Genomic DNA, 24,891 nt, shown 5'->3' with positions numbered 1-24,891 from the left:
CTTAGAAATTGAAAGGAAGACGTGTGTGTGTGTGTGTGTGTGTGTGTGTGTGACACATCTGGTAATTGCTCGTCTTTTTCAAAACTTTAGAAAGGGTCCTGGACTCAATACTTGATCTCCTGTACTTTTAATTCACAGAATTTTATTACACTAAGTGATGTTCATAAAGATGACTCTGAAGCACTTTAATGAAGCATTTTAAAAGCCCGAACTGTCAAAGATTAAATTAAACTAATTAAAGCCAATATAGGTTTTAGAAGGATTTTTCACATGGTTTGAAACATTTACTGTGTACTTTATGTTGGCTTTCCTAGACCAGCAGAGGGCAATGAATACTTACGAGTTTAGTGGGAAATTTGGTCTATAGTTTTCCATTCGTAGCTAAGAGTTGAGAAAGATGAACAATTGTAGTTTTGGAGTTGTAGTCAGAATAAAGGAGCCTGTTTATTTTGTGGGGATTTATCTATCATAGTAGCTCTATAATATGTGTATCTGAATTGATTCATATCCTGCTTAACTTTCACAGTAATAGTATTTGATGTGCAGGCTTTTTCTTAAAGGCCTATAAATACAAAGTTTTTTTCCAGTGTTATTCTAGCAAAAGGAAGGGATTTTTGTGAGTACTTACAGAAAGCTGTTAAGTCCCTTAATAATTCTTTTTTCCCCTCCATTAGAAGATTGGAGTGAAATATTTTTTCCTGCCTAAATGTATCCTTAAATTTTCTAATGACTGAGATTTTTTTCTTTTATTTCCTAGTAGTAGTCTGATGCCAGAGGCCTCAGGTTTTGGTCTCCTTAGGATAAAAGAACTTGTCAAGCACGTTATGCTAGATTGGATAGTGAGAAGTCTAAACCTAACCTAGTTGAAGTATCTTACAAATGAATATATAGCTTACCCCACTTCAGCCTATTTAAAGTGCTAGATTTAATGTTACCACATCTCAGATAAGCGATCCATAAATCTTAACTCTCCTTTCATTGATTTTTACCTGTTCATACAACAAATGTTTGAAGATCTCCTCTGTTCAAAGCATTATAAGGTCTAGTGAGGAAAGAAAACGATATTTATGAAATTTATCCTTAAGATAAGTCTAAGAGGAGGAAAGACGAATGTTTAATGCAACGGAAGAAACCTAGCCTAGGGTGGGGAGAGAGGGTCTAATAAAGGCGTTTTACTAAAGGATTGGACCCCAGCTCCATTCTTGTCCTTTAAGAATATTTTTCATCACTTTCTTCTCTACAGCCAGCTCCATACCAAGTATTTGGGCTTAGATTGTGAGATTGGGTGTAATATAAAGCCTCTTTCTAGGATTTCCATTCTTTCCCTGCCAGTGTCCAGTTCTTTTTTATTTGGTGACTAGCTTGACCATCTGCTTCAGTAATCAGTACACTAATAAAACTTGTTAGAACATGTATACTCCTCATTTATTTGAAAACTGGAAATAACAAGAGCCAAGTAATTTGATTTTTTTTCCTCTGGCAGTGGCTATCTTCAATGGACATCAGAACTCTACCTTTTATGTTAAGTCCAGTATTAGTCCAGATGACCAGTTTTTAGTCAGTGGCTCAAGTGATGAAGCTGCCTACATCTGGAAGGTAAGTTACCAAACTTTCCCCACAAATGTGAGGCTGAAGTATTCTTGCAAATATTTCTTCTGTCCAAGATGAGGTAAGGTTAATGTAAACACATACTTTAACTTTTCTGTATCAGATGTTTAGTAAAAATTGCTTCTTGCCTCTTAATATAGCCAAAACTTCACTCTGATTCTGACAGAAGATATCACACTTTCATGGTCAGCTTCTTAGAAATTGACAATCCATATCCTCCCAACAGTTTTACAGATTATCAGGAAGTTGAGAATTCAGAAGACTGGAAAGAATCTTAAGTACTTTGTCCTGCTTCCTGGAAAAACATGCTGTTCTGCCTTTCTGCCCTGTGTTTTCAAACTCTCATTCAAAACACAGTGTTTGGATCCTAGAATCCTACCCCCGAATCACACTTGCAAAAAACACTCACTCAAAAATATTCATATAATAATTGTGTTCTTTAGTCTCCTGTAAGTGGCCAATCTTCAGGCTATTGAAATAGATGTGGTTGCTTTGTTAGTTTTGTATATCTTTAATAACATTATTTATTCATTTATTTATTTATTTTACAGATTTCCCACTTCTGTTACAGAAATTTATAATTTCTTTTTTTACATTTTAAATAAACAGTGGTTCTAAAGTGACTACTCTAGGCTAAGAAACTTAATGCTATCAATTTGAAGTCAAGTGGAGAAAATTGAAATATAAGTAGCACTTGCTGACCACTGGAAAATGTCTCTTGTGGAATAATTAATTATAGAAATGTCTGAGTTCAGAGAAGGAATAAGAGCATTAAGGCATTGTTTTCCTAGGGCTAGAAATTATTATCTTCCAGATTGCCCTATAATATCATAAACTTCCTTGATATTGGTGAATTGAATGATCAGAGTTCACACATTTTGGATTTTAGAGTCATAATGTCTAAAACTTCATAGACCTATAGGTGCAATATTATCAAATTCCTTCTCAGGAGGAAATTGTATCATTCTTAGTACTGCCAATCTCTAGAAAGTCATATCTTTAATGCAGGACGGGGTAGATCCTGTCAGGTATGAAGCATAATTCTTCAGCTTAATTTTATCTGGTCCTGAGGGAGGTACTAAAAAATGCTTTTTCTATATACCTCTAGGTTTGCAACTCTAGTTGCAAAAATGCAACACTACCTTATCAAAAGCTTTAGTAACAATAACCTAGATGGTCACAAGGTGGAGATATTGTTCTATCCAAGATGCCTTTGTGTTGACCTTACCTCTTTTTCTTCAAGCACATTTGTTGTATTTTTAAAATGAAAAATTTGCTTATAAAATATACAGTTGAGAACCCCCTCTTATGGTAAGAGTTTTTGCATAGCTTCCTGTCTATAAAATTCTTCTGACTTGAGCTTTAGACTTTATGTGACTAGCACTAATGTTTCTGCCTCATAATCTGGTCTTATGCTGTGTATTTATTGTCTTTTGGTTTTCCCTTTCCCCTTCCCTCACTGTTTTACCTACATTTCCCTTCTCTACTTTGGTTCCCAACTTAGTTAGAGGATTTTATTCCTACCAAGGTCTGTATCTTTTTAAGTTTTTTCTTAAAAACAAAATTTCAGACATATCAAAAAGTATAATAAAGGATTATGCAAAAACAAAAAAACTTTAGGCACTGATCATTTTTTTAAATCATTTAAAATCAGCTTCTTAATTATATATATAATTATATATTATGTATGTGTATAGTCTTATTGCCAATTCTTTAATTTGTTTTCTGTGTTTTGTTTTTTTCTTTTTATTGCCAAGCCTTAAAGTTCCTCCCTAGCTGTAGTACGAATGCTTGCTTTTTTTTTTTTTTTTTTTTTTTTTTTCCTTCTTGGTTTCAGTAAATCAGGGTTGAGGGATGCTTCCTCTCTTTAAAGACATGAAGTAAAGATACTTGGTGGTTCATTAGTAACCCATTTTCAGACATTCAATCAGTAGGTATCACACACATGGGTGACCCTTTCTGAATTCTAGGCTGGGTCACATGTCGGTGCTGAATGATGTGGTTCAAACATGATGTTCTCCTGCCTGTCCACACATAACTCAGTGTGCAGGTTCTGATATTTGAGATCCTGGCAAACTTACTGCTCCTAAAATTGAATGTGCCTAGTGAGGTGGCTCAGTTTCTCTTTTCCATGATAAGGAAAAGTGGGAAGGGTGTAGTTTAAAAAAAATTGCACACAAGCTGAGTATTCAGGCTGTTAGGTCAGAATTCTCTCAGGTGTTAGGATTCTCCTATGCCAAAAAAGCCCATGGGCCCAAGAAAACAGGGTGAAAGAAGGGAGTTTTAGATCTCAAGACAGAAGAGAATGGCCTTTTAATCCTCACCACTGGCCAGCAAAGAGGAGGTGTAACATAATTAGACTTTCTGACACTGAGGCCTAAGACTTAAGAATTAAAAGATTTAATATTATGTTATTTTTCTTTTTAAATTTCCTACCCCTTGTCCTCCTCTCACCCCTACCCACCTCCCCTTCCCTGGTTCATTTCTGATAGAGCCACTGAATAGTATTGAAGTGGTTATAAATAAACTGATTTGGCACCATCATTCTACCACTGATTGGCAAAACATTGAGCCTGACACTTTAGGAAGTGTAAATGATCTCATGGCAAAAATGAAGATTAGGTTTGGTTTCTAACTGGGCAGAGTAAGGAGGTTTTTTGAGGAAAAGTGCTGATCTTTTTTGCATGTTCAAGTATACAAAATGTTTTATGAAGTCTGTAGGTTAGAGCCAGTTACTTCATAGTTCTGGGAGCTTTAACTTCGGAATTTCTCATGCCTTGAGTTAGTCTTTATTCTATAACAACTAAAATTTGTAAGAGAGGACAATTTTCTGTGTTTTGACCATTCTCAGAATGCATAGATGTTTGAATGTCTCTTGGATTTAATAGTCATCTCTTCTTGTTTGAAAGTAGAGGGAGGTTTTTAAAAAATGAAATTATCATTGTGATAATATTTTTATAATAATGAAGTGACAATAAATAAAAACTTATTTGAATAAAAATGAAGGATTTAAAAGTCACCTGAGTTTCATTAGAAGAAATTAATCTTCTTTGAAGTAGTCACCAAGTATAGTTTACCATACTAGGATAGTCCTCAACTGTGAAAGCACTTGTTACTAACGTTCATAAAAACTTGTTGGACATCAGTTCTCATTCCAGCCCACAACATGCCCTTCCCTCCACTTTTTTTTTGTTGAGATAGAATTTGTATAATGTAAAATTCACCATTGTAGTCACCTTAAAGTGTACAATTCAGTGATTTTTTTTTTTCCACATAAGCACTGTATTGTGCAACCATCCCCACTGTCTCATTCCCAAATATTTTCATCACCCCATACCCTTTAAGAGTCACTTTCAGCTTCTGGCAACTACTAACCTATGTTCTGTCTCTAGGGATTTGACTATTCTGAACATTTCCTATAAATGATCTTTTATGCCTGGCTTTGCTTTCACTTAATGTTTTCAAGGTTTATCCATGTTGTTGCATGTATCAGTACTTCATTCCTCTTTACGACTGAATATTCCATTGTATGTATAGACCTTGCTTTACTTATTTATTCATCAGTTGATGGAGATTTAAATTATTCCACTTTTTGGCTTTATGAACAAAGCTACTATGAACATTCATGTACAGATTTTTGTTTGAACATGTCTTCAGTTCTCCTGGGAGTGTATACCTAAGAGTAGAATTGCTGGGTCATGTGGTAATTAATTCTGTGTTTAACTGTTTGAGGAACCTTCCCCTCACTTTTAATGCTGTGTAAAGTACCTGGCTCATGGTAATCATTTCAATAAATGCTGACTTTTGTTACTATTATTATTCCTGCCTTATTATCAAATTGTAAAAAGGTTTTCTAACAGGTCTACCCTTTGTGTTTTTTTTCTTTTAAATCCTATAGATAAATGCAGAAATGTACATGCATTCTATTGGTGGATATTTGTTTTTTCTTGATATTAATTTTAATCTTTGGTATAGGCAGTCAGGTTTTCCTAGGTATTTTAATGCCTAGGAAAATGAGGAAGGGGCAGGATCATGAAATAAAGAGCTAGAAGCAACAGGCAAGTAAACCAATGGAGTAAAATAATGTGTTGTTACCAGGGAGGGTCAGGAGGACATGAGGATTTCCTCTTCCTTGTAACTTGCCGCTTGCAGTACTCCTTGGGCCTTGGGTAGAGAAACTTTATGGGCTGGGGCCATAAAGAATTTCTGTGACTTGAGATAGAGACTATCTTGAAAGTCTTTTCTAAAACATGCTACCTTGTGAAAGAATGAGCTTTTGTTCTCTGTGGCATTGTAGGAGTAGGCAGCAAGTGAGGTCCTTTTAGATCTCAAGAAAAAGCCCATCAAGGCAAATTAGATTCTGCTCTTTGTCTTCTTCCGCTTTTTGAATCATTACATATGTGCCATTTAACCCAAGAGAGGAGTAGTAATAATTGAGTTGGGTAACCTTATGAATCAGTGTGTCGAATCTCGTTTAACTACAGTCTGAGGAGTCCATTAAGCTTACTTAGTAATTCTCATAAATATTCTTCCCAGAATGCCTCCACTTTCTTCATACAAATGAGCAATGATTCAGAGCCTCAGGAAAATGAAAAGAGAATAATTTCTCTCTTTCAAACATGTGCTAGTAATAGCTGTGTGAGTTTGTACTCCATGTTGTGCTGATTAATGCCCATGGCCTCTGATAGGGATTGACAGCTCTTGAATGAGTCAGCTGTCAAATGCACATCACTAATGGCATCGAATGAGCGTGAAAATATTCTTAGTCACATGTGTAGTACTGCACAATGTGACCCTTCTTTATACATTAAAATGTATTGAGATGTGGCAATACTTAACTTGAAAATTCAAGATTTCTTTAAGCAAATGAACTTAAATAAAATTTTAGAGGAATTTTTTTTCCAAAATGGATAAAAAGTGCCATGTAGAATATAGCTTATACCCCTTCAAAATGAAGGAGTATAACTTTGGGCTTTCTTAAAAGTCAGTGAGTCTTCTTTTGGAAGAAAGACTGTCCTCTTGTCCCAAGAGATCTGCTAGCATGTCTCAGGTACCTTCAGGACTTAGTAAGTGCAGCGTTCCTGGAAGTAGCTGACTAGAGAAGATCTAAAGTTGTCTAGGCTCCACTTGAAGTGTACTACCTAGTTGCTGAACCTTACCCTTTCAGTCTTGAATTTTAGTCAAAATACATATAGCTAAGTTGTCCTGATTTGAAATAAGACCTGTCCTGGTATCTAAGCTCATATTGTTTACTTATTTTGGCTATTTTCATTCTGTTTTCTCAGATTAATGACAGAAATACTTTCATTGCCCATTGGGACTTTTTCTGAGGTATAAATAGGCATGTCTAGGGGCTTTTGGTAACAACCCTAAAGCTCTCTAAGGTACAGATGTGGAGAGATTCGAAGCCTCTGTCTGGGAGACCTGCCACTGCTCTGCTGACTTGTTTTTTTCTTTTTGATGTTGTGATAGGTCTCCATACCCTGGCATCCTCCTACTGTGCTCCTGGGTCATTCTCAAGAGGTCACATCTGTGTGCTGGTGTCCATCAGACTTCACAAAGGTTTGTAGGTGAATCTGTGGTTGGTTTAAAAAGTAGATCACAGGTTTGTAGGTTTTTCCAAGGTTAGCTTGAGAGTTAATACAGACTTTTATGTTTATATAGACATCTAAAAGATCTAGAGGCCATCCAGAATCTGTATCATCATTAATCACACATATTCTATTTTTTATACCAATAGATAAACTGTATTATGCACTAAAGAATAAGTGGATTTCTTAGTTCCCTAGAGTCATTCCTTTCCTAAACATAGGATTTAAGTTTCTAACATTAATAAAATTTCATTTTTAAATCGAAGGTAAAAAGAAAATCTAAGGTGAAAACTAGTGTTTCTAACTTTCTACATATTATCAATGTGGTGTATTAAAGGTAACACCTTGACTGTTCTTCACAGTCCAGTTTGGGTTCTCACATGCCTGAAAAATGCTTACTGTGAAGTCTTAACGTGTTAGGCTGTCTGTGACTAAACTAGAGAAGAAGTAGCTCCAAAGTATTTTAGACACTTTGAAGAGAAGAAAATATACTCACTTAAAATTTTTTTTAATAGTGATACTAAAAACAAGTAAAAAACCTGAAAGGTAGAAATCCCAGAAACATAAACAAACTCCACATACATGTAGGGATTTCATATAATAGTGGCCCGAGTTCCACTCATTTCTCCAGGGCCTACCTTTGGTCTTTGGGTTATTTTGGGTTTGCAGGAAATGTCCCTTCTGTGGAGAGCTCCTTTTTATCTATTATGTTTTGAAGGTTTGTTGCCTATTATTCCCATCTGTTTTTTTATCTACCGGAATCTTCTCATGGTCTGATCTACTCATGGCATCCCTGTTAGCTTTCCAGTACTGCTGTGGATTTCCTTTTATTTCTATATCCCTATATAACCATTTCTGTGATGAGCTTCATGATAGACTTTTTTTGAAATCATTGCTTTAATCACCAAAAATTACACCCTAATGGCATTTTCCCTCAAAGATTCCCTGTGATTTCCAGTGAAACGTCTGCTTTTAATGTGGAATTTTATATCTTCGTAGAACTTACTGAGATGATTTTTTTTTATTATTCAGTTAATTATCATCTTTTTCCATCCATCATATATTGCCCTTATCTCTTTGCACAGAAAAGACTCAAAGGAAGTAGCAGGGCTGTTTACTCATACCAATTTGACGACCACCTTTTTAAAAGGTTCTTTAAAATAATTTTGTCCCGAGCCTAGAATTAGGAAGATAAAAGACCGCTTAAAAAAAAAAAAAAAAAGATTTACACTTTGAAACTGGAAAAACTTGGATTTAAATTCTAGCTCTGCCACTTAATTGTGGTGACCTTGGGCAAATAACTTTATTCCCAGTTTGTAGATGAGGTTATTTGAGTATAAGGCTTTTTATATTGTGAGAATTAAATAAGATAAAGAACATAAATTTTCAGACACTCAGATTTAGTAGTTGCTCTGTAAATAATAACTTGTTTATAGACTATAGAATAACTGGGAATTCCAGGCATTTCTTTTGAGCAGTTAAATATGTGTGTCTTCTTTTGGCCTCCCAGTGAGGAAAGGAAAAAGCTGCCAGCTTCTTGGGGACCAAGACTTAAGAGAACGTGTGTTCTTTTTTTTCCTCTCTCTTTAGTTACTGAAATAGAGAAATTATATAAACAAATGCTGGGGAATAGCTCTGGTACCAGTGGCCATTTGCCACAAGCTCTTCAAGCTGGACTTTCTCTGCCATAAAAGGCTTGGGACCAAGATCAGGAATGGTTAGATATTTTTAAAGGGGCAAAAGTTATTTTTAACTTTTTTCAGTCTAGTGAATGTGTCGTTTTCCCAGATTGCTCCTTTACCTATCTGAAAAATAATCTTAGGGAAAGGTTTCATTCTACTTGCCACAGCATACTAGAGTCATGGACTAAATCAGATCTTGGGAATAATCCCATTACTTTAACAATAAGCCAAAACTTGAGGAAGTCAGAGGAAAGTCATACAAATTAAATGTCAGTGACATACACTGACTGATCTTTTAAGAGAAAGAGTAAAAATGACATCTTAATTTAATTACATGTTTTGTAGTTACACAGAAGGTGATAAAGATAATGACTTGCCCAACTTCTTGAGAATAAAATGAAATGAACCTGGTTTTATAGTAGAGCTTTAGGTAGCTAAGAAACCACTGGTCACAAAAGTCATACCAGCAGAATGTATATAAAGAAGAAGCTAAAGGATTCACTACTTTGGAAATCTGGACTGATTCCTGAAAGCAAGGAATGAAAGTATCTGACCTTTCAGATAACATTTTCTATATCCTGTTACATCAGGCAGAATAATTCTCTAATCATCAGCCCTTAAGACATACCTGTTTTTTACTTTGTTGTGAATCTTTGATTGAAACTTATTAACTCCCTTCCTGGTTCTCTGTAGATTGCTACCTGCTCTGATGACAATACACTGAAAGTCTGGCGCTTGAATAGAGACTTAGAAGAGAAATCAGGAGGAGATAAACTCTCCGTAGTGGGCTGGGCCTCTCAGAAGAAGAGAGAGGCGAGAGCCGACCTAGGTAAGGATCCCATGCATTTTTCTAAGTTTTTTAATGGTTTGATTGATTTAGTTCTGTAGTACAGATGGTGAGCTAGATTTGATCTTATTTTGGTATGTTTTCAGAGGAAAGCACCGTCTCATTGACATTCTTTTTAATATATGTTTTCTGAACACTACTATGTTTATCATCTACACAAGGCACTGGAATACACCAGTAGATTTATTTTTTAAGTATTTGTTGAACATCTACTATGTTCTAGGCACTGTTCTAAGTTCCTGGGGATTCTGCAATAAACAAAAGATTCAAAATCCCAAAGATGTAAATGAAGCTTACATATTAGTGTGAGAGTCAGCAAACAAGTTAAAGAAGTAAAATTTGTCAGATAACAATATGTGGTTAGGGAAAAAGGAAAGAAGGAATGAGAGAGTAGCAAAGCATGCTGTTAAAATTTGAAATTAGGTACCCAGGGAGACCTCAATGAAAAGATGGTATCTGAGTAAAAAAGTTGAAGTAATGAAGTAGTAAGCCATATGGATATTTTAGAGAATGTTCTAGGCAGACAAAACAGCAAATGCCAAGGCCCTGAAGCAGGAGCAGGCCTGGCATATTTTGTGTTCCTCAAAGAGGATAATGTAGCTGTAGTCCCTGTGGCTAAAGCGGGCAAAAGAGAAGAGGGGAATAGTAGTGGAAAATAAGGTTCTTGTATGATTTTGGCTTTTATTCTGACAGACAGAAAGCTGTTGGAGGGTTTTGAGAAGTGTATGATCTGACTTTTGTTGGAGGGTTTTGAGAAGTGTATGATCTGACTTTTCTTAACTTGATCATTCTAACTTCTGTGTTGAAAACTAATTGTAAGGGGATCAGGGTAAAAGCTGCAAGCTAATTTAAAAACTCATTGAAATAACGCAGGAAGCAATGATGGTGACTTAGACCAAAGAGGTAGCAAATGGTAGGACAAAAAGTCTTCAAAATCTGGATATATTTACATGATGGAGCCAACAGAATGTGCTGTGGGACGTAAGGGAGAGTTATCAAGGATAACTTCAGAATTTATGGCTTGAGAAGCTAGAAGGGTGGAGTTGCCGTTAACCTATATAGGAATCACTGCAGGAGGAACAGGTTTGGGGGAGGGAACAGCTGGGTATGTTGTTTGATATTGTTAGACATCTAAGTAGGGATGTCAGAGAGGCAGTTAGATGTTTAATTCTGCAATTTAGGGCTGGAGTTGTAAATTTGGGATTCATCATCATATTGGTAAAAGGTAGCTATAGATGGAAAAGAGAATAGGTCTGGGGTCTGAGCCTTGGAACATCCTAATATTTAGAAATTGGAGAGGTGAAGGAGCAGGTACAACCTGAGAAGTAAGAAAAACCAGGAGAGTATTGTGTAAACTAAGAGAGGTCAGATGTTTTTGGCATGCAATGTACGATGAAGGCTAAAAACTGACCTTTAGATTTGGCAGTGCGGGCAACCTTAGTGAGAGCAGTTTTTGGTGGTGTGTTGGTGGCCTCATTAGTGTTGTTCAGGAGGATGGGAGAAGAGAAGGCTCTTTCAAGGAGTCTTCCTAGAAAGGAAAGAAGAGAGATGAAGTGGTAGCTGAAGGAGGAAGCTGTGTTGAAGTTTGTTTTGATTTTGTTTTGTTTTGTTTTGTTTTTTGTGGTACGCGGGCCTCTCACTGTTGTGGCCTCTTCCGTTGCGGAGCACAGGCTCTGGACGTGCAGGCTCAGCAGCCATGGCTCACGGGCCCAGCCGCTCTGTGGCATGTGGGATCTTCCCGGATCGGGGCACGAACCCGTGTCCCCTGCATCGGCAGGCGGACTCTCAACCACTGCGCCACCAGGGAAGCCCCTTGTTTTGTTTTTAATGAGAATATAGCATTTTTTATGTGATTGAAAGGATCCTATAGTGAAGGGGAAAATCGATGCAGGAAAGTTTGCTGGACCAGTGTCCTCGAGTGAGGGGATGATATCTAATATACATGCTGAAGTGTAGTCCTTTGTCAGGGGTGTGGATAGTTCATCCATAGTAACCAGAAGGCAGAAATATAGGCACAGTGAAGGTAGGTAGATAAATGGGATGGTCAGAACTTGTGGAAGTTTCCAACTGTTCTGACAGCTTCTATTTTCTTAGATAGGAATGAGGATGATCAACTGAGAATAAGGATGAGAGGTGGAAGTGATAGAGATTTGAGTAGAGAAAAGAAAATCTGGAATAGTCATATAGAGAATAGAAGAGTAAATGGACCAGGGAAATATGAAGTTGGGCATAAGAGTCAACCTAAGGCCAGCACTCACTCGTTGAAAGTGAGCAGTCAGCATGGTTGTGCGTCTGCTGCACAGGTACAGGTACACTGTAGGTGGAAAGTTGGTTTTAACCAGTCATATGGTTTGTTTGTTTGTTTTTTAATTTTTTTCAGTAATTTAATGTTTTATTTATTTTTGGCTGCGTTGGGTCTTTGTTGCTGCCCGCGGGCTTTCTCTAGTTGTGGTGAGCAGGGGCTACTCTTCGTTGCGGTGCATGGGCTTCTCATTGCGGTGGCTTCTCTTGTTATGGAGCACGAGCTCTAGGCTCACAGGCTCTAGGCACCCAGGCTTCAGTAGTTGGGGCATGCAGGCTCAGTAGTTGTGGCGCATGGGCTTAGTTGCTCCGTGGCATCTTCCCGGACCAGGGCTCAAACCTGTGTACCCTGCCTTGGCAGGTGGATTCTTAACCACTGTGCCACCAGGGAAGTCCCTCTGCTGCCTTGTCTTTATATGTATTTTTTGCTCCTTAATTTTGAAAAACAAAAATGAATTATATGAGGAAAAAGCCATCAGCATCGCCACCACTCATACAAAATTTCAGTTAACATTTAGAGTTATTTTTTGAGATTTTACTCCCTTATCCATAGAGATTTTCTTGTTAACAGTCATAGTTATACTACAGATATATTTGGATTTCTTGAGGATTTTTTTCACTGAACATGATATTCTAAGCACTTTCCGTGTTATCTTATTAGCAAAACATTTTGAATCATCCCCTGGGTAAATGTTCCAGTTTACCTAGCTATTCTTTCTTTTGTAGTTGGACATTTTATTTCCAATGTTTTGTGGGAAAAAATTTTTTTCTGAATTTAGGGTCCCCATCTCCCATTAAAATAGATTCCAGAGGTGGAATTTCTGCATTAATGGCTATAAACATTATAACATTTTTGATGAAAATTATGTTTCTTTTAACTAGGTGTTTTTGTTTTTTTAAGATTTTTTTGACATGGACCATTTTTAAAGTCTTTATTGAATTTGTCACAGTTTTGCTTCTGTTTTATGTTTTTTGGTTTTTTGGCCACAAGGCATGTGGGATCTTAGCTCCCTGAACAGGGATCGAACCTGTACCCCCCGCGATGGAAAGCGAAATCTTAATCACTAGACCACCAGGGAAGTCCCTAACTAGGTGTTTTTAGTGTGTCATTAATTATTCTTAGTTTTAGAGGTCAAGTCACAAAAAAGTTACATACGTTGACCAAATTTGTACCATACTAATAACATTTAGCCATTATTGAATATTAATACAGTTGTTCTAAGGACCTACTTGGATTATCTCGTTTAATTCCCCAAACAACCGAAACTGAAACTCAAGGAACTTAGGCTTGCCTAAGATCACACAGCTGTGAAGTTGTAGTAGAATCAGAGTTCAGACCCTTGCAGTCTGATTCTAAAGCTCATGCTTAAGAGTTTAGGAAACACCTTGCAGTACTGCCTTCTTTAACCCAGCACAGCAAAGCGAAGTTCAAACTAAGCCTGGACCAGGAGCTAGACCTAGATTTCTCTGTCTCTGGGTGATGCTAGAGTTAACTCTGAAGAGCACTACAGAGCAACAGCCTGACGCAAGGGCCAAAGGCTGGTGCGCTGGCCATTCGGCCCTGTAAGCCAACCTGCAGCAATGGATTGGCTGCTGCAATCACACTGCCGTTTTGAAAATTATGTCCCTATGCTTTCCCAAGCCTCTAATTGCCACCCCAACCCTTCACTGCTGTCCTGGACTGCCTGTCTTCTCTTCTGGCCCTTTTAACCTAGTAACTAGAAGGCTTTAAATCCCAAGGCACGGCCCCTTTTACCTTGTCCTACTTTTCGCAGTCAGCACCTGCTCTGTTGTTTACTATTCTTTCACTGTTTCAGCCAGAGATTTCATAGCACCGTCAGGGCGAATGGTTCTCTGCCTTGTCTGTGCATCATAGCCACTTGTGGAACTTTTTAAAAGTTTGTCTCCAGAAATTGTTCAGTAGGCCTGGGGTAGGGGCCAAGTACCTGTATTATTATAAAGCTCCACATTAAGTCCGCTATGCAGCCAGATTGAGAACCTCTGGTCAAGTATTACTAAGTGACAAAAATGATTATCTTAAAGAGAAGGAGGGCTTCCCTGGTGGCGCAGTGGTTGAGAGTCCGCCTGCCGATGCAGGGGACACGGGTTCGTGCCCCGGTGTGGGAGGATCCCACATGCCGCGGAGCGGCTGGGCCCGTGAGCCATGGCCACTGAGCCTGCGCGTCCGGAGCCTGTTGCTCCGCAACGGGAGAGGCCACAACAGTGAGAGGCCCGCGTACCGCAAAAAAAAAAAAAAAAAAAAGAGAAGGAAACCTTACCTGTTCTATCTCAAGTGCTTGCTGTAGTCTTTTTCTTTTATAACTTTCTTTTTAATTTATTTTTGGCTGTGTTGTGTCTCTGTTGCTGCACCCGGGCTTTCTCTAGTTGCGGCGAGTGGGGGCTGTTCTTCTTTGCAGAGCACTGGCTCTAGGCGCAAGGGCTTCAGTAGTTGTGGCATGCGGGCTCAGTAGTTGTGGCTCACAGACTCTAGAGTGCAGTCTCAGTAGTTGTGGCACGTGGGCTCAGTAGTTGTGGCTCGCAAGCACTAGAGCTCAGGCTCAGTAGTTGTGGTGTAAGGGCTTAGTTGCTCCACAGAATGTGGGATCTTCCCGAACCAGGGCTCGAACCCGTGTCCCCTGCATTGGCAGGCGGATTCTTAACCACTGCGCCACCAGGAAAGTCCCAGTTTATAAGAATTTGCCTGGGGCTTCCCTGGTGGCACAGTGGTTGAGAGTCTGCCTGCCGATGCTGGGGACACGGGTTCGTGCCCCGGTCTGGGAAGATCCCACATACCGCGGAGCGGCTGAGCCTGCGCGTCCGGAGCCTGTGCTCTGCAACAGTGAGAGGCCCGCGTACCGCGAAAAAAAAAAAGAATTTGCCTGAAGTATTTGTCATTGCCTGTAAACAAGGGACAGGACACATAGAGAAGAGTTCTATCCACTATTTGATTTGCTTTACAGAGAGCGTGCATTGAGTTTCTGAAATGTTCTTTGACATTCTTTGGCTTGTGGAAAATCATAAATTGTAAATTAAGGTGGAAAGCCACATGAGGCCTGATAACAAGTAATTGATGGAATTACTTCTTATGGAGATTAAAAACTATCTCCATTTAATAGATATGGAAACCGAGGCAGAGGTGAACGGTTGTACCAAGTCACATAGTGATTGTGCCAGATTGTAGACCTGTATGCTCCTTAGTGTGCGGTGCCTCTCTGCCCTGTGCTCAGAAGTATACACAGGAATGCTAATGGCAACTTTACTTATGAAAACAAAATATCATTAACAACCCTAATGTCTTACTGTTACCTTAGGATACTTTGTAGCTGTTAAAAGTGATATAAATCTGTATTAATGTGGGAAATGTTCATGATATGTTGTGAAGCAGGTTACTAAATATTTGGTACATCATGGTCCCATTTTTGTGTAGAAAAAAGAGATGTATTATATCACATGCACAAGTATAGAAAAAACATTAAAAGTGGTTCACTTGGATGCTGTTAAATTTTTCTGTAATTTCTAGATTTTTACAAGTATGTGTTTTACAGCAGGGTGTTTGGGGGGCTGGCAGTTAGGAAAAGGGAAGGAAAATGCTAAAAGGGTCCAGTAAGAATCAAATGACTTATGTGATCTGCTCACTGGGAAATCAACCCCTGGATGATTAAGTTAGCTATAATTTTCCTTGATGAGAACTTGGAGGTATTCTATGGCTTTCACTTCTGATTTTTGTGACCCTCTTTTCTTTTTCAGTAACAGTGACAAGTAGCCAGAGTACTCCTGCCAAAGCCCCCAGAGTAAAGAGCAGTCCATGCATTTCCTCCCCATCATCAGCAGCTTGTGCTCCAAGCTGTGCTGGAGACCTCCCTCTTCCTTCAAATACTGCCACATTCTCTCTTAAAACCCCTCCTGCCAAGACCCGGTCTCCCATCAGCAGAAGAGGCTCCATGTCCTCTGTCTCTCCCAAGCCGCCCTCATCTTTCAAGATGTCCATTAGGAACTGGATGACCCGGACACCTTCCTTATCACCACCCATGACTCCACCTGCTTCTGAGACCAAGATCATGTCTCCAAGAAAAGCCCTTATACCTGTGAGCCTGAAATCATCCCAAGCAGTGACTTGCTCTGAGTCTAGAAATAGAGTAAAGAGGAGGCTAGACTCAAGTTGTCTGGAGAATGTGAAACAAAAGTGTGTAAAGAGTTGCAACTGTGTGACTGAGCTTGATGACCCAGTTGAAAAACTTCATTTGGATCTGTGCTGCCTTGCTGGTAACCAGGAAGACCTTGGTAAGGACTCTCTAGGTCCTACCAAACCAAGCAAGATTGAAGGGACTAGTATGAGTGTCACAGAGCCTCCTTCTCCTGCCAGTCCTTATGCTTCAGAAGGCTGTGGAACGCTACCTCTTCCTTTGGGATCTTGTGGAGAAGGCTCTGAAGTGGTAGGCAAAGAGAATAGCTCCCCAGAGAATAAAAACTGGTTATTGGCCATGGCAGCCAAACGGAAGGCTGAGAATTCGTCTCCACGAAGTCCATCATCCCAGACCCCCAACCCTAGGAGGCAGAGTGGAAAGACTTCTCCAGGCCCGGTAAGTTGGCAGTGGTAGAAGTTGCATTTCCCAACTTGGCCAGGGCAGGCACAGATCTCGTCTCAAAAGTCAGAATGCTTTTTTTTTTTTTTTTTTTTTTTTAAAGTAAATCTATTTATTCCTAGGATTGCCAGATTTAGCACATAAAAATGCAGGACAAATATTTGTGGGACATATTTATACTAAAAGTTTTTCATACTAAAAGTTATTTGTTGCTTGAAATTCAAATGTAGCTGGGTGTGTCCTGTATTTTATCTGGCAACCCTATTTACTTCCATTAAAATCCCATCTGTCGGGCTTCCCTGGTGGCGCAGTGGTTGAGAGTCTGCCTGCCTATGCAGGGGACACGGATTCGTGCCCCAGTCCGGGAGGATCCCACATGCCACGGAGCAACTAGGCCCGTGAGCCGTGGCCGCTGAGCCTGCGCGTCCGGAGCCTGTGCTCTGCAACAGGAGAGGCCACAACAGTGAGAGAGGCCCGCGTACCACAAAAAAAAAAATCCCATCTGTCAAGGTCCATACCCCTCAGCTCCATTGCCTGATTCATCAAAGCCTTCTTCATCCTCCAGGATGTCAATTCAAAAATATCTTCCCTCTCCTTTGTTTGACATTATTCCCTCCCCTACCCCCCAGCCCCTGCAGCCTCTTTTTATAGATTCTCTCCCCTTTTTATAGACAAACTGTAATTCATGGACAAGTTGCCAACATCCATAAATAGATTTTCAATATGTAATTACAGCTTATAATTACTTAAAGCAAAATTAAGATACTTACAAAGCAATTTAAGTGAAGAATCCTTCTAGATTTTTATGATTTTTCCCCAGCCTTTTACGATCATCTTGCTCACACCGGTATTTTTGGCAACTCACCTGTATCTGCCTTTTTTTAAACATTCAGTTTAACTTTACTTATCTTTTTATTTAACTTAGATAATTTCAAAAACAGATATTGCTGGCAGAAATAGCTTTGTGAACCTTGAAAACCAAGTGACTCATGGTGGAGGCAGAAGTAGCTGTGAGCATTGGGTGAGCTATGGGTACCACTCAAAGGGAATAGAAAGCTTCTGCTACTCAGTTTGCAAGTTAAGGATGGAGGTGGGTTAAGGAAGTTTCTCCTGTAGTTCATAGTAGCTCTTTCTCTGTGTTAGGGAGAAGGTGGAAGAACGATTGAAACCCAATTTAGGAGTCGTGATCAGTAACATATGCCCATTTAAAGGGCAGAAGCTAGATAACCTTAGGCCAGTTCTAGTTTAATAAGTGTTCATATCCCCCTCCTACTGTCATGAAGCCTATCCCATAATTTTAGGAAAGATAAACTAGAAGGTTTTTTTTTTTTTTTTTTTTTTTGGCTTAAACAACAGACATTTATTTCTCACAGTTCTGGAAGCTGGGAAGTCCAAGATCAAGGTGCTATTCTCATCCTGGTGAGGGTCCATTTCTTGGCTTGCAGATGAGTTGTCTTATTGCTATATCATCATATGGTGGAGGTAGAAATATTTTAAAGATTACTTCAAACACAAATTCCAAGACCTGCTACAGAATATTAAAAAAAAAAAAAAAACTATAAGTAGTCTTTCCTTTTTTCTCTCAAAATTATCCCTGTAGTTGATCTTTGCCCCTAGCTAAAATTCCTATTATTATAGGAATTTTATTTCAGGGAGCTAGTCCGAGCTATGTGTTAGCAGAAAAGCAATTTCAATAAAAAATTGTTTTCATGAATGTGTACACCTTAAAGGCTTTAAAGAATAGTGTGCTGGTCCAAGATATTTCTGGCTTTATAATTTCAATCTTTGAAGCTTACGTTTCTTTAAAATAATTTTTTTCTTTATGTACATGTTGATAATGTAGACTTCAGAAAAGGGTAGTATCTGCCATTTGAATACCTATCTCGTTTGTAAATTTGGGAGGGTGATTTACTCACGTATTTCAAAGAGGATGGTAATTGTAACCTCTTTGGTTCCTATTACGAGGCTTAACTGGCAATATTTTCTGTTCACATGAAAAATCTGTTTCCTCCTTCCTTGCATGCTGCCTTAAATTTTTCTGTATTTAGTACAAATCAACCGAAAGAGACATTGCCATCAAAGTATTTGAGACTGAAATCTATCTGACTAAATAAGCAAATTTCTAGGCATCCTAACTTAAAATACCCTTAGTGATAACTTGCTGAGGTAACAGCTGAACTTTGTCTTAGAAAATCTTTAGAATCTAAACTTTCTTCTTCTAGGTCACCATTACTCCCAGCTCCATGCGGAAAATCTGTACATATTTCCATAGAAAGTCCCAAGATGGCTACTGTAGTCCAGAACAGTCAACAGAATTATAGATTCTCATCTGAGTGAGTTAACTGAACTTTGACCCATTAAAACAAGATAAAAAATTCAACAGAGTGACTCTGTAACTCTGGTTTTAAGAAAGCTACCGTTTTTTCCTTTTTAGAGAAAATCCTTTCAACTCCGAAATTTACCTAGCCTGGTTCTACTGCCATGGTGTACCGTGCAGCTTCCTCGGAATGAATGCTGTGTTTAAATTTCATAAAGTAAGTTTGTCACTGTGTAACATTTTGAATGAGTAGTCTTTACTTTTTAAATTATGCATCCTCCCTACAATAATGACATCCCATGTCACAGAGGCAAAAAAACAAGTGTTGTCTCTCGTTACTCTGAAACTTTCTGGGCACAGTGGAAAGTATCTGCAGGCCACAGCAGGAGGCCTGTCTGTGAAGGTCAGCTGCTGAAGAGGACCCTGGGTCTCTGCTGCTTCCAACAAATACAGTTTCATATAAAATATATATAATCTTTTCACTACATTTTTGTGGGGTTTTTTAAGTATGTGGTAAAATGTGATGTTTAGATAAGCAAATTTATATTGATTCAGTGTTAAAATACAATCTCAAGTTAAAATCATCTTTATTTTAAAAGCAGTGATAAATATCAGCTCGTTGGAGAAACTTGGAGAACACTAGAAATGTTTGTCTTTTTTCCCCCCGTATATATCTCCCACATGAGATCTAAGGTTCTCATATTTTTACCAAGCAACCTGTTTCCAACCCAACATCACATTCTAGAAGAGGTTATAGTTTTTGCCATTTACTGGAGGAAGATGTTTATAGAATCAGTAGTCACTGAAGCTGGAGTTTGAATTCAGTCTTCAGTTCTCTAGGGGCTGCTACTTTTTTAAAAAAGAAGTCATCAGATTTTAAGAAAAAGTAATGATTTTTTATTGATATTTTTATAAAAGTAGGTAGTTCTTAACTGAAAATCCAGAACCTAAAGAGTAAATCTTGACTTTAACTTGATTTTTTGGATTCTCTTTATATACGAAAAAGCAATGATCTTCTAGTAGAGCCCTGAGCCAAATATCGTAGAATTTTCTCTAGGTATTTAATAGAGAGAGTGTACAGACTGACTCTCAGTTAATAGTGTGCAAAATATCTTGAGTATCCCTTACCTTAACAGTTACGTATCAATCAGCTTCAAATGAACCATTGTTTTATATTTTAGCCCTTTGTAACCTCATGGAAACAAGCTCCGTGTACTTCTATGTACTATGTCCTTGGAAGGGAGTCCCCTTCCAGTCATGAAACTTGATTCATTTTATCCACATCCCTGAGGACTGTGTAGACTTTATTCATACTTTTGTCATCATTTTAAAATCTATTCTTAATGATAACTCTTTAATTCCTTTGATTCTTATAAACGAAGGTGTAACAACAAGAACTGCATGGGTCAGTTAAGCATGGGTTCTCCTGGTTTTATCCAAGGAGAAAGGTAAATAAAGGAAAGCCACAGAAATGCTATTTTCGAAACAAAGTATGCCGTAGCATTAACTGAATATTTAAGAACTCTACTTATATTTGATGTTTGATTTTTGTGTGTTTGTGGGAAGGTGTTATTTATGACCAATACCTGCCAATAATGCAATCTATCTTTCTTGATTTGAAAGCCAATGGGGAAAAGGATCCATGAAAAAGAGAACTAAAGTAGGTGGTTTTCTTCTTTGTATCCCTGCTCATCTGACAGTTTCTGCTCAGTAAAATTGGGGATAAATGTGGCTGTCAGAAACTGTGCTGAGAGTCTACTGAGTGTAACATTCCCACTTGGAAAACTAGTACTTCAAATGGGTGCCAAAGGTCAAATGTAATGAGATAATAATTATCCCTGCTTGTGTCAGTGTCAGACTTTGAGCTGCTCCTGAATAATAAAGCCTTTTACCTTATCTGATGTTCTTTTCTGAGCTTTTGCATTAACCTAGAAGCAGTCTGTCTACACAAAAGAACTATAGCAGTAATCAAGAATCCCTTCTACTTGCTCATTGAATAAAATTTGTTTATTCCCAAGGACATGATCTAGTTCAGGCTGAAAGAGGTTTTCATAAAATATGTCTTGCTTGATCAGACCTTGAGTGTTTAAGGTGGCTTGGATTACTTGATAAAGGAGGGTGGGGTGGTGTAATTCTTTTTAGAAACAAGTATTTCCAGCCCAAGGTTTTCTATTTGAATACACTCCAAGCGCTTTTGCTACAAAGCTGTATCAGAGTTTCCGTTTAGCTGTTTCAACACAGGCCCTTAATTTACTTTTGCAAGGGTTGACTAATTAGTCCTTTAAAATGTCTCTTAATCTAGGCTGCACTTTCAGTTGGTGATAAATCAGAATCATGTGTAGCTTACCCCGTTGGGGTGGCAGAAGGCAGGTTCAGCCCACCATCCCTATCCCCAGCCTTAATAACTTAAAACTTTAAGATTTTTGGGACACCCTGTGTAGGAGGCATTTTTTAAAACCTCAACTGTGCAATATGCATGTCTACACATTACTTTTTTCTTTTTAAGTGTGTGTGTGTGTGTGTGTGTGTGTGTGTGTGTGTGTGAGTTGCTTTAACCCTCACGTTGAAATTAGCCAGTGGCAATGATCTTGTATAGGTCACAGCAGTTTAACATATGCTTTTTGAGAGCCTGTTGTAGCCGACACACTGCTGCTCTTAGGTCTGTTCTTCTGCTTTTCCTAGTCCCAAAAGGGACAGGACTTCCTCTCACACTGCTCTTAAAGCAAAGGACGAGCAGTCTCACAGAGAGAATCCGTTCCACAGCTAGGTGGTGTGGGCAACATTTTACAGATGTGCATCAGAAGAGAAACTGGGTGAGGGTGTCGTACTAGAGAACCTGAGTTCTTGTCCTCCTTGTGGCAGTTCAGCACAGGTGTCTGCTTTGTAATTATATACAGGGCTGAATGCTGGCCCCGTTGAGCATCACACCGCTTCCCACACAGGTCTCCATAGGAGATCCTTTGCCTGCCCTCGGTTCGGATCATGCCACATCACGGATTAACCGGTTACGCATCAGATTCCTAGGAATTGTGGAAAAACCTGCATTGTGCATGTGCTCTTTAGAGATTGTTTGCACGTTATAAGCAAGCCAAACAACATTTTGTTGGATGTGAAGTGAGTCAAATTCTTCATTAGATCCAATGCCAGGAATACAAGCCCAGCTTGCCATAAGGACCCACTTTGTCATCTAAAGGGGTAGAAAAACCTGTTTTATTTCTGAGCTACATTTGAGCACATGCTACAAAGTGTAAGGGTTGTTATAGAATTATGAAAAGTCAAGTCAGCCTTTAAAAAAAACATTAGGCAGCTTGTTTGGATCAGTATGCCTACAGCAGTATGTACAACACAAATGAGAGGTGTTACAGTATTAAAGCATAGGCTTATTCCATCCCTGAAGCTCATCCCTCCCACTTCCCTGCTAAGCCAAGAAAGAGGACTTCAAGGATATATAACCAGGTTCTTAATTTTGAATTTCAAAGGTTTAATATTCCATTTATACCCCATTTCTCTTTAATTTCCTTAACTTGCCACTTGCCCTTTCCCGTTTTGACATTCTAAATAATTCAAGCTATTTTGTAGAATATGAATAGCACATTTCAAATGCCTTTGATTGGAAGACATTCAATTCAGCCAACACATCCATCACCTGGAAGATGTTCAATTCAGCCAACACTTATTTATTCACTCCTGCCAAGCCCTGTGTGAAGCACCTGGTCTGCAGAGTTCCTCCCTTTATTTTCAGTAGTCAAAGGAGTCACTTTATCTGTGGCGCTTCAATAGGCTAAAGTCAGCATTTGAGGGAAACAGGCAAAGATCAGATTTTCAGGTCCTTTGAATGAAGTTGTGAGCAGCTACAATGTAGCAAGTGCTGGCTAGATGCAGACTCTTCCCTCCAGGAACTTCATTCAACTGCCACTTAAAGCACCCTTAACTTTTCAAAGTAAGATGCTTTCCTCATGCATGTTTCATATATTCTTTACAACACTGTAAATAACAGTTAAAAACATCTCTAGACTACATAGCTTTGAATTCCAGCCCTAGCTGTATGACCTTTGGCAAGTTCCTTAACCTCTCTGTGAATCAGTTTCCATGAGATGTGTGGTTATTACATGTACAGTTCTTAGGACAGTGCCTAATAGCACGTAATAGCTTACATTTATTGAACGATTACTGTTAGCTATTATTCTCATAAGGTAGGGAGGGCAGGGGTTGTTAACCATATTTGATAAATGGACATAAAGGTTTAAGTAACTTCAGTTCTTCTGACATTCCTGTTCCACTACAGTTGTGATCCTCAGTTAGGGGAACTAAATCAGAATCACCTGGGAAGCTCCGCCTGGGCCTCCAGTCTTAGCACTTTTCAAAAGGAGCAAATGGGCCCCTGAGAAAAAAAAAACTCTATTTCCCCAGGTGTTTGAGATTCATGACTCTTTCTCACCAGGTGTACATGAAAATTACAGAGGTTATTTCATATATAGCCTCAACCACTGTTTTAAGAGGCTGTGGTTTGCAAATCTATATCCTGGACTCTCAAGTAAGCCAAAGACGTTGCTCACACAAAGCCCACCCTGCCTGGACTCTCAAGTAAGCCAAAGACTTTGCTCACACAAAGCCCACCCTCCCATTTCCTGACCGCTGCCCCCAGCTGTGCTACATTGTTTAAGATGTGTTCACCTTTAGGGAGGAAGCTGCTGCTGGGGGACATTTAGAGCCAAGTCTTGATCATTTGTTGGGCTATTGTGTTCCCTCGCCAGTGAGTAGCAAATAAGAGGTAAAGCTCAAAACAGGCTATACTGCTGTATTAGTAGCTCTGATTTTGTAAGAAACTTAGAGTCAAACATTTGGTTGAGGAGTACTGTGTAAGTCTCTAGATTCTTTTCCCTCACTTCAGTGAGATTCTTCCCTGAGCTCTTTTTCAATGCCAATAATACTTAGTGCCTTTATTTCATCAGTGCCAAAATACCAGCCATGAAGGTTTGACATTTTGGTGGACAAACCCAACATTGAGGTTTCAGTTGGCATCTGTGTTGCCACTGCTGCTGTTCAAGACCGTGATTTCCAATTAGGAGAACTTACAGAATGTAGCATTCTCTTATTAGGAGTTGGCACCTTCCTCTCCGAACAGTCCTCCATGTTGGACCCCTTCATCAGTTTGTGCCAGAGTTATCAATTCAGGTGAAGATGTAAAGGGCTGATTTTTTTTTTCTTTCTGTTAACAGCCTTACTTTTAAATCCAGAGTTTAAAAGTAATTATACACAAGTGGGCCCTTCCCTATTATATTACCAGATAACATATGTTATTGAAATAACAAACTATAAATAAACCATCTGGCCTTGCTATGCTGATACGAAGTTAGCACATACTGTCATACGTCACTCGATAATCATTCAGCACCAGTCTTTTCCTCTTTTTAATTTCTCTTCCACCTTTTCCCCATCACCTACAGTACACTCAAACACAATTTTCCAAGAATTATTTGAAAAGAAGCATAATAGGATTTATGAAGTGTAACTGAAATAATAGCGGTATAGGAACTGAAAAGTTAAAATCCAGTAGGCATTGTTGCCCTGGTAATGGGTCAATATTTGGTCCAACAGTTAGTGTCAAGTTGGAAATGCTACTTCCATAAAAGCCTTACTAGATTTTTCTAGCTTTATGTGGGAGTACGATTCCAAGTCCAAAACTCAATGTCTTCACAAAGAGGTTGACTAGCAGACAAGTCCAAATGAATATTAATAACCTTTGAGTGGGGAAGAGAAATGATAAACATTTCTCAGCTTCCTAGTTAGGTAATGAGGTATTGGCTTATAAGTGTTGCAGCTATAATTAAGTATCTGGTTTTGGAAAACTACCTCCTAAAACTAAGAAATGTAAGCAACAAAAGTCTGGAATTATACATGGAATGCCTGCAGAGCCAGGAAAATTAGAATGTGGTTTTTTAATGATTAAGAATGGTTTCTA

General features: G+C 38.7%; 1 protein-coding gene across 2 annotated transcripts in view; it reads left to right on the top strand.

Annotated features, from left to right (window-relative positions):
* The window catches only part of DTL (denticleless E3 ubiquitin protein ligase homolog), a 38,313-nt gene extending 19,380 nt beyond the window's left edge, over positions 1–18,933 (top strand). For both annotated transcript variants that reach the window (XM_065883891.1, XM_065883882.1), the window contains 5 exons: positions 1,484–1,596; positions 7,081–7,170; positions 9,575–9,710; positions 15,777–16,609; positions 18,835–18,933. In XM_065883891.1, the coding sequence (XP_065739963.1) occupies positions 1,484–1,596; positions 7,081–7,170; positions 9,575–9,710; positions 15,777–16,609; positions 18,835–18,933 (1,271 nt within the window). The remainder of the gene's footprint in view (positions 1–1,483; positions 1,597–7,080; positions 7,171–9,574; positions 9,711–15,776; positions 16,610–18,834) is intronic.
* The last annotated feature ends 5,958 nt before the right edge of the window (positions 18,934–24,891 follow it).

Source organism: Phocoena phocoena, chromosome 1, assembly GCF_963924675.1.
Source record: "Phocoena phocoena chromosome 1, mPhoPho1.1, whole genome shotgun sequence".
In the NCBI taxonomy this organism is placed as follows: Eukaryota; Metazoa; Chordata; class Mammalia; order Artiodactyla; family Phocoenidae; genus Phocoena; species Phocoena phocoena.
The sequence above is the reverse complement of the archived record's forward strand: the minus strand, read 5'-3'. Positions and strand labels throughout refer to the sequence as shown.